At 40.9% G+C, this 14,658-nt stretch overlaps 1 protein-coding gene across 7 annotated transcripts in view; it reads right to left on the bottom strand.

Annotated features, from left to right (window-relative positions):
- ATG4C (autophagy related 4C cysteine peptidase) overlaps nucleotides 1-14,658 on the bottom strand; it is an 83,319-nt gene that overhangs the window by 18,921 nt on the left and 49,740 nt on the right. For all 7 annotated transcript variants that reach the window (XM_027852786.1, XM_027852785.1, XM_027852787.1 and 4 more), the window contains 2 exons: nucleotides 6,667-6,745; nucleotides 5,925-6,001 (listed from right to left, as the gene is read on the bottom strand). In XM_027852786.1, the coding sequence (XP_027708587.1) occupies nucleotides 5,925-6,001; nucleotides 6,667-6,745 (156 nt within the window). The remainder of the gene's footprint in view (nucleotides 1-5,924; nucleotides 6,002-6,666; nucleotides 6,746-14,658) is intronic.

Genomic DNA, 14,658 nt, shown 5'->3' with positions numbered 1-14,658 from the left:
ATCACCCACATTCCAGATGAACAGAGATATCTGGTGGTCTGGCGTCTGATGCCCTGCCTTGGCACAGGTCGCTGCCCATCCCTGAAATGCCATCTCTCATCTTACCCTCTTAAAATCTCCCATCTCCTTCCCAATCCCATTCACGTGCGAGGGCACCTTCCCAGTAGTCCAAGCTTGCCCAGACTCATCTGCTCACTTATTGTAACCTTAATTAGAATGATGGATCCTGGAAAGCAGGGATTCTTTGATCTGGTCTTTGTAGTTTACGGTGCCTTACACATAGCTGGTGCTTAAGATACAACTGTCGGATTAAATTCCATTAGGGAGAAAAAGTAGTATAGTCAGTACTGTTTGTATTCACCTCTAATCCAAATAGCAAGCACCTATGCTGACCAAGTATTTACATTGGGAGAAACAATGTACGATGTTCTTTGCTCTGTTCAATGCCTTGCTTCTCAGACTGACTTACTATCACCCAGAGGAATGTCAAACGCTGATTTCTTCTGAATGTTTTGATTACTGAAACAATTACATGAACATTGAAATTAAAATTACTTTCAAAGTGTTATGGGGCACCATCAATTCAATACTAGGACTTGTGTGAAATCGTTCAAACTTGAGGCTGTACCCACAGCTTCTTTTCATTCAGGCAGATTCTGAAGTCAAAGGAAAAAAGACCAATTTATAATTCAGACTGATGTCCGTTTATTACAGGCCAAGTCAGTTCTCAAAATATTGTCCAATCAACCATAAGAACTCGCCACACTACGTTTAGACACAACCCTACGGTACCTGGCTGCCAACTTACACCACGTAATCAAGACGGATTACATTGCCCACACTCAGGTTCCAGGAAGTTCCAATTTTTAAAAGCTTCTATCTCACATTCATTTTTAGAGAATTAATGTCCAAAACGTAACCCCTCCTGTGCTGCCTTTTTTTTTTTAATTTAAAATTAAAAGCTGCCCTGGATCTGAAGAGCACCTGTTTATTTCTACGGAGTGGGAACCTACTCGTCACTCCCGCGCAAACAAGTACTTTTTTTCTTTTTTTTTTTTGATAAGGCAATTGGGATTAAGTGACTTGCCCAGAGTCACACAGCTAGGAAGTTCAAGTGTCTGAGGCCAGATCTGAACTCAGGTCCTCCTGACTCCAGGACCAGTGCTCTATCCACTGCGCCACTTAGCTGGCCCCGAACAAGTACTTTCTGTTGTTATGTTATACAACTGATTAGTCTAAAACTTTCTAAGAATCTGACCCAAAGCACGTCTAGTCACACACCCTGAACTGTCATCGTTTTGATTCTCTGGAGCTTTGCTGACATTTCTCACTTTTACTAGCAAGCCTCTGCCTCCTCATTTACCTCTACCACAGCACTCAGCAATATTCACCCCCACTGCCCTTTGGACGAGAATATTAATTCCCATTAATACAGCAATTTCAGGCTTGCAAAGCTTTGTCCTCACAACAAGCCTATGGAACAGGTGGTGCAAATATGGTTCCCATCCTTGTATCAATGAGGAACCTGAAGGCTCAGAAATGGTGAGGTGACCACCTAAGTGATCCGCTAAGGACACACTGCTGGAAAGTGAGAGAGCTGGCACGCAGACCAGAGATCGTGGCTCCAGACCCACTGGTCTCGCCAGCATCTCCTGCAGCCAACGTTTTCAGCCGTGGAACTACGAACTGGAGGAGCTTACCCATCCAGCCTAGGGTATGAGATGAAGGATAAGGTGTCCCATGGTCCCATCTGTTCATCATCTCCCAGAAGTTTGGTGGGAGCTCCAATGTGGCTATCCAAAGGACGCATCATCCCCAATGTTGGAGCAGCTGACTCAGCACAGACTCATCCAAGTCAATGTCACCCCCTCCTCTAGCCCCTATCACTGACGCCCATAGCCACCTATCCCTCTTCACTAACAGCACCAAAACTCATGTCTCCATGCCTGGGGTTTTCCCAAGAGCTTTTACATGTCTCCTTAGTCCTTTCAGAGGGCCCTCTTCCCTTCCAGGCCAATTCTGACGATCCTTATTAATAAACATGGGGTGGAGGGCACACTGTGGGATGCAACCTGGGCCCACTCACCCAAGGCACAGATGGCCCCAGGCCCTATGCCTACTTCAGGATGGACTAGGTGTTTGGCTCAGTTTACCAAAAAACCTGACTACGCCAGATACCAATTAGAAATGCCATGCCTGCCTAGTAGGGAAAGACAGGGATGGCAAGTGGTGTTTTCTCAGGAATCAGTAAGGAATGTCAATGGGACAAAACACATTGGACCTTCTCTGTTCTTTTGTACACAGGGAAGTCACAAAGACTGTATTAAATATGAAGCATTTGGTGCCAATGAAGGCTGGGAAAATTTAAAGTTATCTTTCCAGTGTTGCATTCCCTCCAAAAATGCACAGCCCGGCCCTAACAAAAAGTACAAAGTCAGGAGGGAGGCAGAAAAACAACCAGACCAAAAAAGAACCCCACCATAAAAACTTTTTGTGCTAACAAGGCTGCTTGAGACACCAACCCAGAAGAGAATGGCTCCAGAATATCTACAAGCAAAACCTCACAGACAAACTCAGCTTGGACACAAATTTAACTCGAATTCCTGGAAGAGATGAAGCTAGAGTTGTTGTTGTTTCAGTTATGGAAGGAAGAGTTAAAAAGGAAATTGATACTTTGGTATGAGAAATAGAAAACTTTACCAAAGCAACAAACTCCCTAAAAATTAGAACTGATCAAATAGAAGTTATAGACTCTATGAGACAAGCAATATTAAAACAAAGTCAAAAGACTGGAAAAAAAATATATATGTATATGCATGAAAATGTAAGGTATATCTTCCTAACAAAAACAACTGACCTGCAGAAGAGATGAAGGAGAAAAATTTAAGAATCATTAGGCCATCTGAACACCATGACCAAAAAAAGAGCCTAGACATCGTATTTCAAGAAACCACAGCTCTTGGAACCAGAGGGCAAAGTAATAATAGAAAGAATCCACCAGTCACTCCCTGAAAGAAGCCCCAAAATGAAAACTCCCAGGAACATTGTAGCCAAAATCCAGAGCTTCCAGGTTAAAGAAAAAATAATGCAAACAGTCAGAAAGAAAGAATTCAAGTACCAACAAAAAAAAAATGGAACTTTAATGAAACAGAAGATTTCTAGGCATTATTGATGAAAAGATCAGAGCTGCATAGAAACTTTGAAGGACAAACAGAGGAGTCGAGAGAAACACAGAAAAGTTAAACACGAGCAAGCAATCACAAAGGACTAAAGAAGGACAAATGTTTATGAGATGATACATGTGTCACCTCTGAACTCTAGCATTATCAGGGGCGGAGAAGGAGACTAATTTGACAGTGGGCCTGGGAATGACATGTCATCATGATTTCACATGAAGAATGGAAGGGGAAGAGAAGTACACCGTGGAGGAAGGGTGGGGTGGAACGGAGAGGAAGGATGGGGAAAATAATCACATCATTGGAGCACCCAATAAGAATTACATCCAATCAAGGAGGAAAGGTTTAGGGACTAACTGATACTTGAACCTAACTCATCTGAACAGGTCAAAGGAGGGAAAAGTACACCAACATACACATGCAGAGTTGAGTGCAGAAATACATTTCACTCAAGATGGAAACAGTAAGGAAAGGGGAGAATAAGAGGGCAGGCAGATTAAAGGAGGGAAGAGTCCCAAGGAAACAAATTCTAAAGGACGTGCAAAAATATTGGTAGCAATTCTTTTTGTGGGAGAAAATAACTGGAACCTGAGGGGGTACCCACCAATTAGGGACAGCTGGACAAGGGATGGAATATAAACGTGATGCAATACTCTACTGTAGGAAGTGATGAAAGGGATGGTGGGAAGACTTGAATGAATTGATGAATAGTGAGGTTGGCAGAACCAGGACAACAACTCACACAGCAACAAAAAATATTGTAAAGACGCACAACTTTGAAAAACTTGGGAACTCTGATCAGTGGAATGATCACCCATGATTCCAGTGGTCTCATGATGAAACTCACTTTCTGATATGCACTAAAGACACATATTTTTGGACGTGGCCAACACAGGAGTTAATTCTGCCTCACAATATATGTTTATAAAAGAGGTTATTAGGGCTTTTTTCCCCTTTACTCCTCAAACTGGGGGAAGACGAGAGATGGGAGGTAGAAAAGGTAGATTTTTGTTGATTGAAAAAAAAAATTAAGAAAAAAAGAAAACAACATTAAAAGACATCAAAACTCTGATCAATACAATGACCAGTTTGGCCTCCAGGGAAATGATGATGAAATGTACCTCCCTCTTCTCTGCAGAGAAAGTGGACCACAGACGTGTAAGCAGGCACACTCTCTCAAACAAGATTAAAATGTGTCTTTGTTTCACTTCTTTATCACAGGGGATAGTTCTGATAAGGTAGTGGTTTTGAGGAGCGAAACAAGGTTTAAAAAAAGTAAAACTTATTTTTGAAAGAAAAAAAACAATGACACCGTGGAAAGCCCAATACAGACCAGCACAAACATCACCAGGCATCATTATGAGCCAGTATGCTGGAAGTACTGAAATAGAAGAAGTACTAAATATGCCCTTTCCAGCTTCACACCAGGCCCTTGAAATTTACTGATCCATTCACATAACGTGGTTAAAAAGAATTTAAAAAAAAACCCACCTGCTAGAGCTAAGAAGACAATACAGACAATGACTTCAACAATGTAAGGGGAAAAAGCAACCCCAAAACAGTCCAAAGAGAATGTGAAAATTCCCAAAAACAAGCCTGGCTCCGAGAGTGATCTGAGAAGACCTCCCTATCCCACCGCTCTGCTGAGGGCAGAGAGAGGTCCCTGGCTGTAGGACACTGAATACATTTTCAGAATTTTTGAACGTACTGATCAGTTTTGCTGATTTTTTTCTCTTCTTTTTCTTTGAAAACATTATTTGTTATGTGGACTGGCTCTCTGGAAAGAGAGATGGAAAAGGATATTGGGGAAAATTTTAGTGATATTTTAAAAATCAATATGATTTATTTAAAATTTTTTTTCAAACTCTGCTAATAGTAGCAACACTGAAGAAAACAATAACTATGTGCCTCATTTACATACACTCCAAAATTTCTAATTTATGGTGCTAGAAAAGAGTGATAGAATCATAAAAAAAAATACTACAGAGCACCAATTCTTCACATGGACTATACAAACTTCCTTTTTAAATATTTGGATAATGATTTCAATAGAACTGGTTTCCTTTACGATTTTTATTATATGCATTTAAAACCATTACTCCAAGAAAAGGTCCACAGAGGCTTCCCCAGACTGCCTGAAAAAGGGGTCCAGGACACAAAAAAAAGGCAAAGAACCCTTAGACTAGAGCAAACGCCTAAAGCTAACAATTTAAAACCTTAAAAATTCTTTTTTAAAAGAAATCGAATTCTAATTAACATATTACATTTAAAACTAATTAAACCAACATGCCTGTTACTTAACAAGATACATTTTCCTCCCTCGATCTATCACCCCAGACCTTTCCCCACTTTTGCTCTCTTTATGTTTTTCCTTTTTTTTTTTTTTCTTTAAATCTGCCTGACACTGTAAGGTCTTTGGTACAACCCAGCTGTCTTTTCAAGAAAATTACTTGGAGTCTTGATCATTTATATTAGGGGATTGGAGGGAGGTAGGGGAGCAGGGAGGTTCCGGTATCCACAAGAAAGAGACAGAGATAAATGAAGTCTTAAGTATGTCATAAATTAAAATTCTGCATCAAGTATTTAACCTTTGGTCATTTTTGTTTATTATGGTTTTACGAGGAGTAAAGCAGTGATGACCATCGGTAACCCTAACGCCATCAACACACCGCTCCCTGGAACACCTCTAAATAATTAGCATTTGATTCATATGGAAGGAAAGCAGGACCAACTCTTTATCCGTAGTACCTCGAGAGGGAAATCCTTTATGCTGACATCTACAAAAGACTGGCAGTAATGAGGGTCCATGTATATCAAACTGTCATCTACAAGGACAAAACAGAAGACAAGTAATTCAAAAAACACCTTATTATTACACTGCTTACAATCCAATTTCTATGTAGAACAGTTTTTTTTTAAACCTCCTACGAGTAACAGCTTGCCAGACTGATATTCATTGACTGAAACATAGGTTTTCACAGGACAGATTAACTTTTGCATAATCAAATATGCTTGTATAAGCAGAATTTTTACAAAGTGATGAGACTGTCATTTAATTTTTGGTGATAAAATTACTTTTACAAACACACAATTATATTCTAGAGTTTGCATATGAAAAATGTATTGTACTACGTTATCCTGACAGGAAGCTCATATTGCTTGTCATTTTAACATCAACTAGCACCACTAAAAACTGCTAAAAAGTAAATCTGTAAATAACACTGCCAGACTGTAACAGCAACGGCTTCAAAAGTTTTGTGAAACCATCAATTCTGCCTTGTTTATGCAACAACTGAAATTAAACATACATTTTACAGAATCCAATTACTTTGTGGGGCAAATGACAAATGAGTGGACTTTAGTGGAGCTGATGAATTAATAAGGCCCTCGTTTTGCTATTTTAATCATCTTGTTTCCAAGTGATCCCATATTAACTTCCTGGGTTTTTAAAGAAAACTGTGAAAAAACACAATCTTATTAAATCACTAACCTTGAAATCCGGCAAAGTAATATGACTGCTTGGGTTTTCCACCAATGATGCCCACACAATATTCAAGGCTTAAAATTCCCTGCCAACAAAAATTAATTCATATTTAATGAAAGTCAACAGAAAAAATGAAAGTTAATTTTTTAAGGTAACAAAGATGTTTCTACCAAGATTTTAATCAGTGTTATGTTCATTATGCAAATATTATTTACACTGAATCATTTGAGGTAAAAATCAAGACTGAAAAATAAGTGAATACATTTATTTTAATAATCAGCCCTATCATTTCATTTATTGACTCTATTTAAAGACATTTTGTCCTACCAACCAGTCCCTAAAAACCCAGGGACTCACAGGATCATAAAGAAAGAACCGGAAAGACCATCAGAAGCCACCAGTTCCAACCTCTTCATTGTACAGATGATGAAACTGAGCCACAAAGAAGGTCCCTAACTCTCGCCTGCTCACACAACTACCCCAACTGGGCCCAGTACTCCCAGCCTCACATTTAGATCAAATAAATAGAGTAAAAGCGTCAACACCTCCCAAGCAAGTTTTTAGATTTCACATAAAACCAACCAAAATAACAACAGGTTATTTCTTAGAATGAGTGGAACTAGATCAACTAGTTTCAAGATAAAGCAATATTATAAAAACTCTCTGGATCCTAAATTCTGTTCCATTGGACAATTTCCCCATTTTTCCAATACCAATGTGTACAATGCTGGTATTTGATAAAACCACGTTTGAAAATCATAGTCAAAAATAAATGGGGAAAACTGGACAGTCATATAGACAAAAAAGTAATAATTTGGATCTATTTCTCATACTATACAACATAATAAATGTTAACTGGATAAGTGATTTAAATTTCTGTTTAATTTTTTTCATTTTAAACTGCAAGAAAAAGGAATGTACTTGCCTCACTTATGAAAGAAGGAAAATTATTAATCAAATGGAAGCTTTAGAGACAAAACCAATGGGTTTAATTTTTTTAAAAAATTTTGGGGGGGGCAGCTAGGTGGCACAGTGGATAGAGCACTGGCCCTGAAGTCAGGAAGACCTGAGTTCAAATCTGGCCTCAGACCGAACACCTGACATACTTAGTAGCTGTGTGACCCTGGGCAAGTCACTTAACTCCAATTGCCTAAAAAAAAAAAGAAAAAGAAAAAGAAAAAAAAGAAAGAAAAAAAATTTTTTTTGCATAACATAAGGCATAAAATGAAAAGAAAGGAGAGAGATTGGGGAAAATATTTGCAGTAAATATAACAGACAACACAAAATCTACAAGGAACTGCTATCCTCCTTGGTATCTGTATATCCAGAAGCTAGTATGGGGTAAGCATTTAAAAGCTGCTCATTGACCGGCTGGTTGTTTGACAGATATTTCCAAGAGTAATAATATATACTCCCCAAAAGAATAAGGTCAAAGTACACGAATAGGCTATTTATGAAAGAAAAAACTATTAACCAAAAGAAAAGATGCTCTTCATATTTCCTAATAATCAGAAGAACACAAATCAAGACACCCTAACATACCAGCTTACACCCACAAGAATGACAAAAATAGCAAAAATTATAAAATTCAGTGTTGCTGCAACTACAGGAATTATAAGTGTGATAATACCATTTTTAGTAGGACTGAAGATTAGTGGCCAATATTTCAGAGAACACTAGGTTAATAAGCAACCCAAGTGACAAAACGGATCATAGCATTTGGCCCTGAAATTCAAAGTCTTAGGACATAATCCTAAAATTATAAAAAAAAAGAAAAGTCTCCATCAGTACCAAAAATATTCATGGGTATTTTATTTGTAACAGGGAAAAAAACAGAGATAATAAATACAATGTATCTGTACATATATACATACATACAATGATCAGAAAGTAATTGAATAAACTATGGTGTGTTAATGTAATAGAATTTGATGTTGGTATAAAAATGCATAAATACTATAATGGGAAGGTCTTTACGAAATGATGCAAAGTTAAATTAGCATAAGAGAAGACAGAGGCATGTTCTTGACAACTATATTTTTAAAAAGAAAGTAAGTCAAAAGTAAGGGAATTCTGATAGAATTGGAAAGGGACTTAGACTACATTCATTTTTTTGGATGTTTACTTTCAATTCATTTGGTTCTACTTTGTTCAAGGTTAAGAGTTTTATGTAATATTTTCTTTATTTAATTATTTTACTTTAATCATTATTAAGTTTCTAATATTTTTAAATCACAGTAACAACTCAAAAGATTGTGCAATATACTCCCTCTACTTATAGTAAAAATCCATCTAAGGTCTTCCAGTTTACTATATAATTTATTCTTTAAAATATCGATGAAGAATTCCGATTATATAAAAGAATTATACCATGTAAGAAGATCCCACATTCTTTAAGACAGGAGTCTCATCATTTTCAGTGTCTGCAGTCTATTGCAGAATATGACTAATACTAGGTCAAGTGTTACCAAACCCCAAGAGAACTAACCTGTTATCTCAACCACCATGCTTCAAACAAAAGAAGGGACATTTTGGTTTAAGAAGAATAAAAATAACTTTAGTATGTGTTCAAAGACCTTAACTAGTCATCGAAAAATAGTTTCCTTTGATAAGGCAACTTTTTTAAGTCAGAGGAATCTTCCTAGTCATCCCATAATTAAGAAAAGTAAATGAAATTGCAAATTTCATAACATCCTAGGACTAGGTGTTTTTTTTTTAATTAGATAAAGTTATACATCAGACAAAACTACTTCCTGCTAACTGGGTTACTCACCATGAAGGATGCGTTATCACTACCAACTTTCTTTTCCCCTTCTAACCATAGCTTCCCAGCAAATGTGCATAGCTGTGCCTTCCTTTCATTCGAGAATGAGACTAGACTGTGAGCTCCTGGAGGGCAGGGACTGCCTTTGCCTCTTTCTGTATCCCCAGTGCTTAAGCGAGCGCCTGGCACACAGGAGATGCTTAATAAATGGTTATCTGCTTGACCGGGAGAAGTTTGGTCTTCTAGATCACTTCTCTTTCATGCTGGAAACTATGAAGTACTGAGAATGCTCAGTCCCTCATCAACAAAAGAGAAAAGAAAGAAAACAGGTACCAGGGGTCCCTGGCGACCCCACACAGAAAGCAGATGGAGCCATTTGAGATGGACGGATGAAAGTGATGGTGCTGCACAACTCAATTCCCACGTATCCTTCCTCTGCCACAAGTCAGGGAAGATATGGCAGGAAATCAGGAGCAGCAGAAGAACTAGAATGCCTGTGAGTTCGTGGCACCTTGCCTTTGTGAAGACTCTAAAGACTGGCTTCCACACCAAGAGAAGGCCTCTTCCCTGTTCCTGGGTGGTGGGTGGAGGCTGGAGATGAGGCTGAAGTCATCCGCCCAGGAGAGGCCTTGTGCGTCATGCTACGTGAAAACAACCCACTGGACATCCCTCGATGGGCGACGGCTGAGGAAGCCCCACGCAAGGCCAGACTGCCCGCAAGAAACAAGACAATTTCTGAAGGCAGTTCTCGTCTCGCTCTTCCTAAGAGGGAGAGCTCGAGGGAATTTCTTTGGTGTTTCATAAAAAGATGAAGGGTGTTGATGGAAGAAGAGGGATGTTAATGGCTATGAACACAGCTATCCTCCAGCTATTGGCAAGAAATCATTATGTCACATGCACTGAAATCCCGACTTTTGACTCTCTAGGGTTACTTTTGTTCCCAATCTACTTTTTTCTTTCACACTCTCACACTGGTTTTTAAACCCTGAGACGAGACAGAACATAAACTCAATTTACCCAGGCATCAAAGTCATTTTTTAATTCCAAATGGAAATTTCTCAAGAGAAAATGTTTTGTAGGCTTTAAGGGTAAAAGATACAGTTAATCAATTAACAAATAAATACTTATTAAGCACCTACTATGTGCCAGGCACTGTGTCAAGCACCAGGAATACAAAAAGAGATGGCAGACCCCACCCTCAAGGAGCTTACAATCTAACAGATAAGAACGTCAGGTTGAACAGATGAAAGAATGAGTCCCTTGCCCAAAATTTAATGGATTTTTTTTTCATCAGCTTCCTTGTCATCTTGGACAACACACCTTCAAACAACACAACCATTTTGTGGATTACTAAGAAATCATCTTCCGGTCAGGCTAATCAGGAAGTAATCAGTCACTGGTACAGGCATCAGGAGACTTGCTGAAAGGATCAAGCCATGGAAACACAGATACAGCCACCAAATTATTTACCTTTGCACAGAGAAGGGCTGGTGGCCATGAATCCCAGAATCTGAAAATAAGACAGGCCCTCAGCAGCCGGCAGGTCCCACCCATCCTCCGAGGAATCCCCCCATAACATGCCTGAAAATGAGCAGCCCTCTGGCTTCTGCAGAGGACCTCCAAGGATCAGGAACCCACAGCCTCCAAGGGTGGCCCACTCCACTGTGGGACTGTTTGAATAATTAACGAGTTTTTCCTGACGTCACTGCCACCCACTATTCCTGGTTCCGAGGAACATTCATTAATGGGGTGTTTGATGCTGGCAAGGGAAGCAGTGATCACAAAGCACCAGCAGCCTTTCATCAACATCGGGTCATGACAGGCCAACCTTATTTCCTTTCTAACAGAGTTACTAAGTGAGCAGTGGAAAAGGCTGCAATAGTCAGTGCTGATGTTGCGCCTTGCAAAGCATTTTACATGTGTTATCTCATTTGGTCTTCATAACACCCCTAGGAGGGAAGCACTATTATCATACCCATTTTACAGCTTAGGAAACTGAGGGTGAGAAAAGTTAGGTGACTTGCTCAGGGTCCCACAGTTGGGAACTGTCTGCAGTGGGAATTGAACTCAGATCTTCCTGATTCCAAGTCCAACACTCACCTAAACCATTCAAGTCCTATACATATAGTTTACCTAGATTTTAGCCAAGCATTTGAAAAAATAGCTCACACTTTTTTCTGATGAAAACATGTCGTGACATGGGCTGTATGTAATAGAATTAGATGACCTTGGGAGCTGGTGACAGGTCCAATACCAAGATGGCAGGAGTCTTCCAATAACGCACTCTAGGCTGTGTGCTGGGACCCAGAGGGTTTATCATATTTGTCAGTGACATGAATGAGATAGAGATGGCACATTCACTGAATTCACTAAATGAGCCAATATAAAACTGGCAGGGACAGTCAACACTCAGGATGGACTTGGGACGCACAAATACCTTCAGAGATGAGAGTCTTGGGCTAGATCTCAGAAGCTGAAATTTAACACCGATATGTGTAGTCTTACATGCTTTCTAAAAAATCAGCTTCACAGATACATACCAGGGAAGACTTGTTTTATGCCAGTCTATCTGGGAAAGCTCTGGGCATTTCAGTGGACTCTCTCCTGTCTATATCTTAGCCATATATAGCTGTTTGCATCTTGTCTCCCCATTAGCCTGGAAAGGCCTTGACAGCAGGGAGGGTTGGTTTTTTCTTTCTCTGCATTCCCCGTGCTTAGCACAGGGCCACATGGTAGGTCTGGCCACGGGGCCCTTCTGCCTCTCAAATTCCACAAGTCTGTGATTCTGTGAAAGCTCTGCAGAAATACGTGGGAGCTTTTATTCTTATTTCTTCAGTATGAGAGATGGAGAGTGGGGTTGGAGCTCTGGCTGTGCTACTGACCAGCTCTATTTAAGTGACAGCAGAGAACCAACAGAGCTTCCAGAGCATATATGTATGTGGCGGAGCAGGGGAGGAGGGCGCCTCGATCAGACCTATGCTTTACACAGACCCCTGGAGAAGAGAGGATGGCCTGGAGAGAGCAGAGACTCAAAGCAGGTGGACCCCCCAGCAGCTACTGCAATGGGCCAGGCATGACGTGATGAGAGTCTGCACCAGGGCAGAGTCAGAGGAGAGGAGGGGGCTACCAAAGAGATGTGTGAAGGCAAAATCAACAGGCTGGATGAGTCGTGTGTGGGAGGGTGAGGAGTTCAGAATGACACCTGGGTTTCAAGCCTGGTGGTCCCTTTGACGGTGATAACAAAGTCAGGAAGAGGTGAGAGTTTGGAAAGAAAGACAACAAGTCTAATTTTGGACATGATGAACTTAAGACGTCTATGGGACATCAGCTCAAAATAAAGCATGTGGTCCTTTGCCATCCCAATGACTCCAAGGTACCCAGAGACCATGCTAGCTGCTTTGGGCATGGACAGGAGCTGGCCCAGATTCGACCGTCTCCTGGGGGGAGGTGACCAGTGGAGACTCATCTGAGATGCCTACAGAATTTCCCCAAGAACTGTCTGATGGCATACCCTAGAAGTCAAAGCCATCTTCCTCCAGCTCTCTCTAAGAACATTCCACAGTTACACTCCTATGGGTAAGGACTAAGCATGCCCAAGGCTCAGCCTACATTTAAGCAAGTATGGGTTTCAGCCCTAGGATGCCATACAAGTGATTACTGGGGATACAGTACTCCCTGAAGGGCAAAAAAGTTACTGTTTCATCAGAAACTGACCTAGACTTTCTTTCTAAAAAGTTTCTGTACTCCACACTCCTACTTCTTAGGAAGCACGCCCAGCTCCAATGTTGAATCCACATGCACGGAGGGCACCAGTAGCCTGGGACATATGCAGAAGAGGAATCACAGACAGAGCCCCTGGAAGCAGCGCTGGTACCACAGCAGGTGAAAAGACCCAGACACCCCTCTAGAGCATGGAGCCCATCCTCGACAGAAGTATCACAGAAAGACCAAGACAGGAACTGGACAGGAAGAAAAGCCCATCCTGGCAGAGGGGAGCTCCCACTGTGAGGCCACAGCACGCAGACAGTGAACCTCACGGCTCCCAAAGATCCATACTGAATAACAAAGAGAAAATGCTGTTCTCTGAGCCTTCCAAGCCCTTAGAAAGATATGAGGTTTTAGAAAAAGAAAACCTCACAAAACCCTGGGGAAAGATTCAGCAGCAAGAGGAGGGAGAAAGCTTACACTGTACATGATGCCTTCATTAGGGCTGAGAGAGACTGCAGGACATGGCGGTGAGCACTGTTCTCAAAAACCCACTGGCAGTCAAGAAAACAAAAGTCACACTACAGGCAGAAAAGAATCAGATCATGGCTCTTGGTGGAGGGAGAAAGAATTAAACTGGACCTTGCAAGGGCCGCCGCCCTCAAGGTGTGGCCCGGGGCATGGCCCCTCCACTGCCCAGCCCATCACCCTGAGGCCCACACTGGGGGGACTTCTGGGCCTCAGGGAGGCAAGGCCTCCAACAACAAACACAAAGCTGGAGAACTGTCCAGGAACGGTGGCCCAAACCCCAGAGTCACTTCTGCACCTCAAAGGGCATCAGGGTGAGGCTTTCATGGGAGACAGAGCAGTGTTCAAGCAGATGTGTCCAGCACACTCGTGCGGCCCCAGAACCAGACTAAAACATCACTGGGAAATATTTAACAAAGTGAATAAAAATGCTACAAAACATTGGCAATGTTCATATGTGGTTTTCTGAGTCGACAGCAGCCGACCCACAGGGATCCCACCCCTACATGTGGTTTGGTGGCCCCTGTTTCTACCTCAGCTGGACACCACTGCTTTAAATCAACTGAAAACTCAGAACATTAACCCTGACTAATTAAAGTTAAATGCAGCTTTTTTCAGAGTTTTTTCTTTCCCTCCCACTAAGCATTTCTCCCTGGCATCAGCTTCAGCTGCTAGTTCAACTCATCACCTTTATCGTCTACCTTTATAAAAAGTCATTCTAATCTTTCTTATTGACCTCATGGTAGCACCAGAAAACAAATCAATAGTAAGAAAAAATAATTTGATGTCGATAGAAAAGTCTGTGTTTCGATATTTGATCATTTTCAGGTAGATTCAAGTTATATACAAAGGCATTTATCCACCCCTTTAAAAGTCACAAAGGCAGGCGATCTGAACTGTAACTAGAATTTATTTGTAATTACTGCTTCTCCTCAGGTAGCTCTCAAGAAAATAAAGCAGATATTTCCATTTTACCACAGAACACTGTGTGCTCTTCAATT

Source organism: Vombatus ursinus, unplaced genomic scaffold (genome assembly GCF_900497805.2).
Source record: "Vombatus ursinus unplaced genomic scaffold, bare-nosed wombat genome assembly UNPS02009824.1, whole genome shotgun sequence".
In the NCBI taxonomy this organism is placed as follows: Eukaryota; Metazoa; Chordata; class Mammalia; order Diprotodontia; family Vombatidae; genus Vombatus; species Vombatus ursinus.
This window is presented reverse-complemented; position numbering and strand designations above follow the sequence as displayed.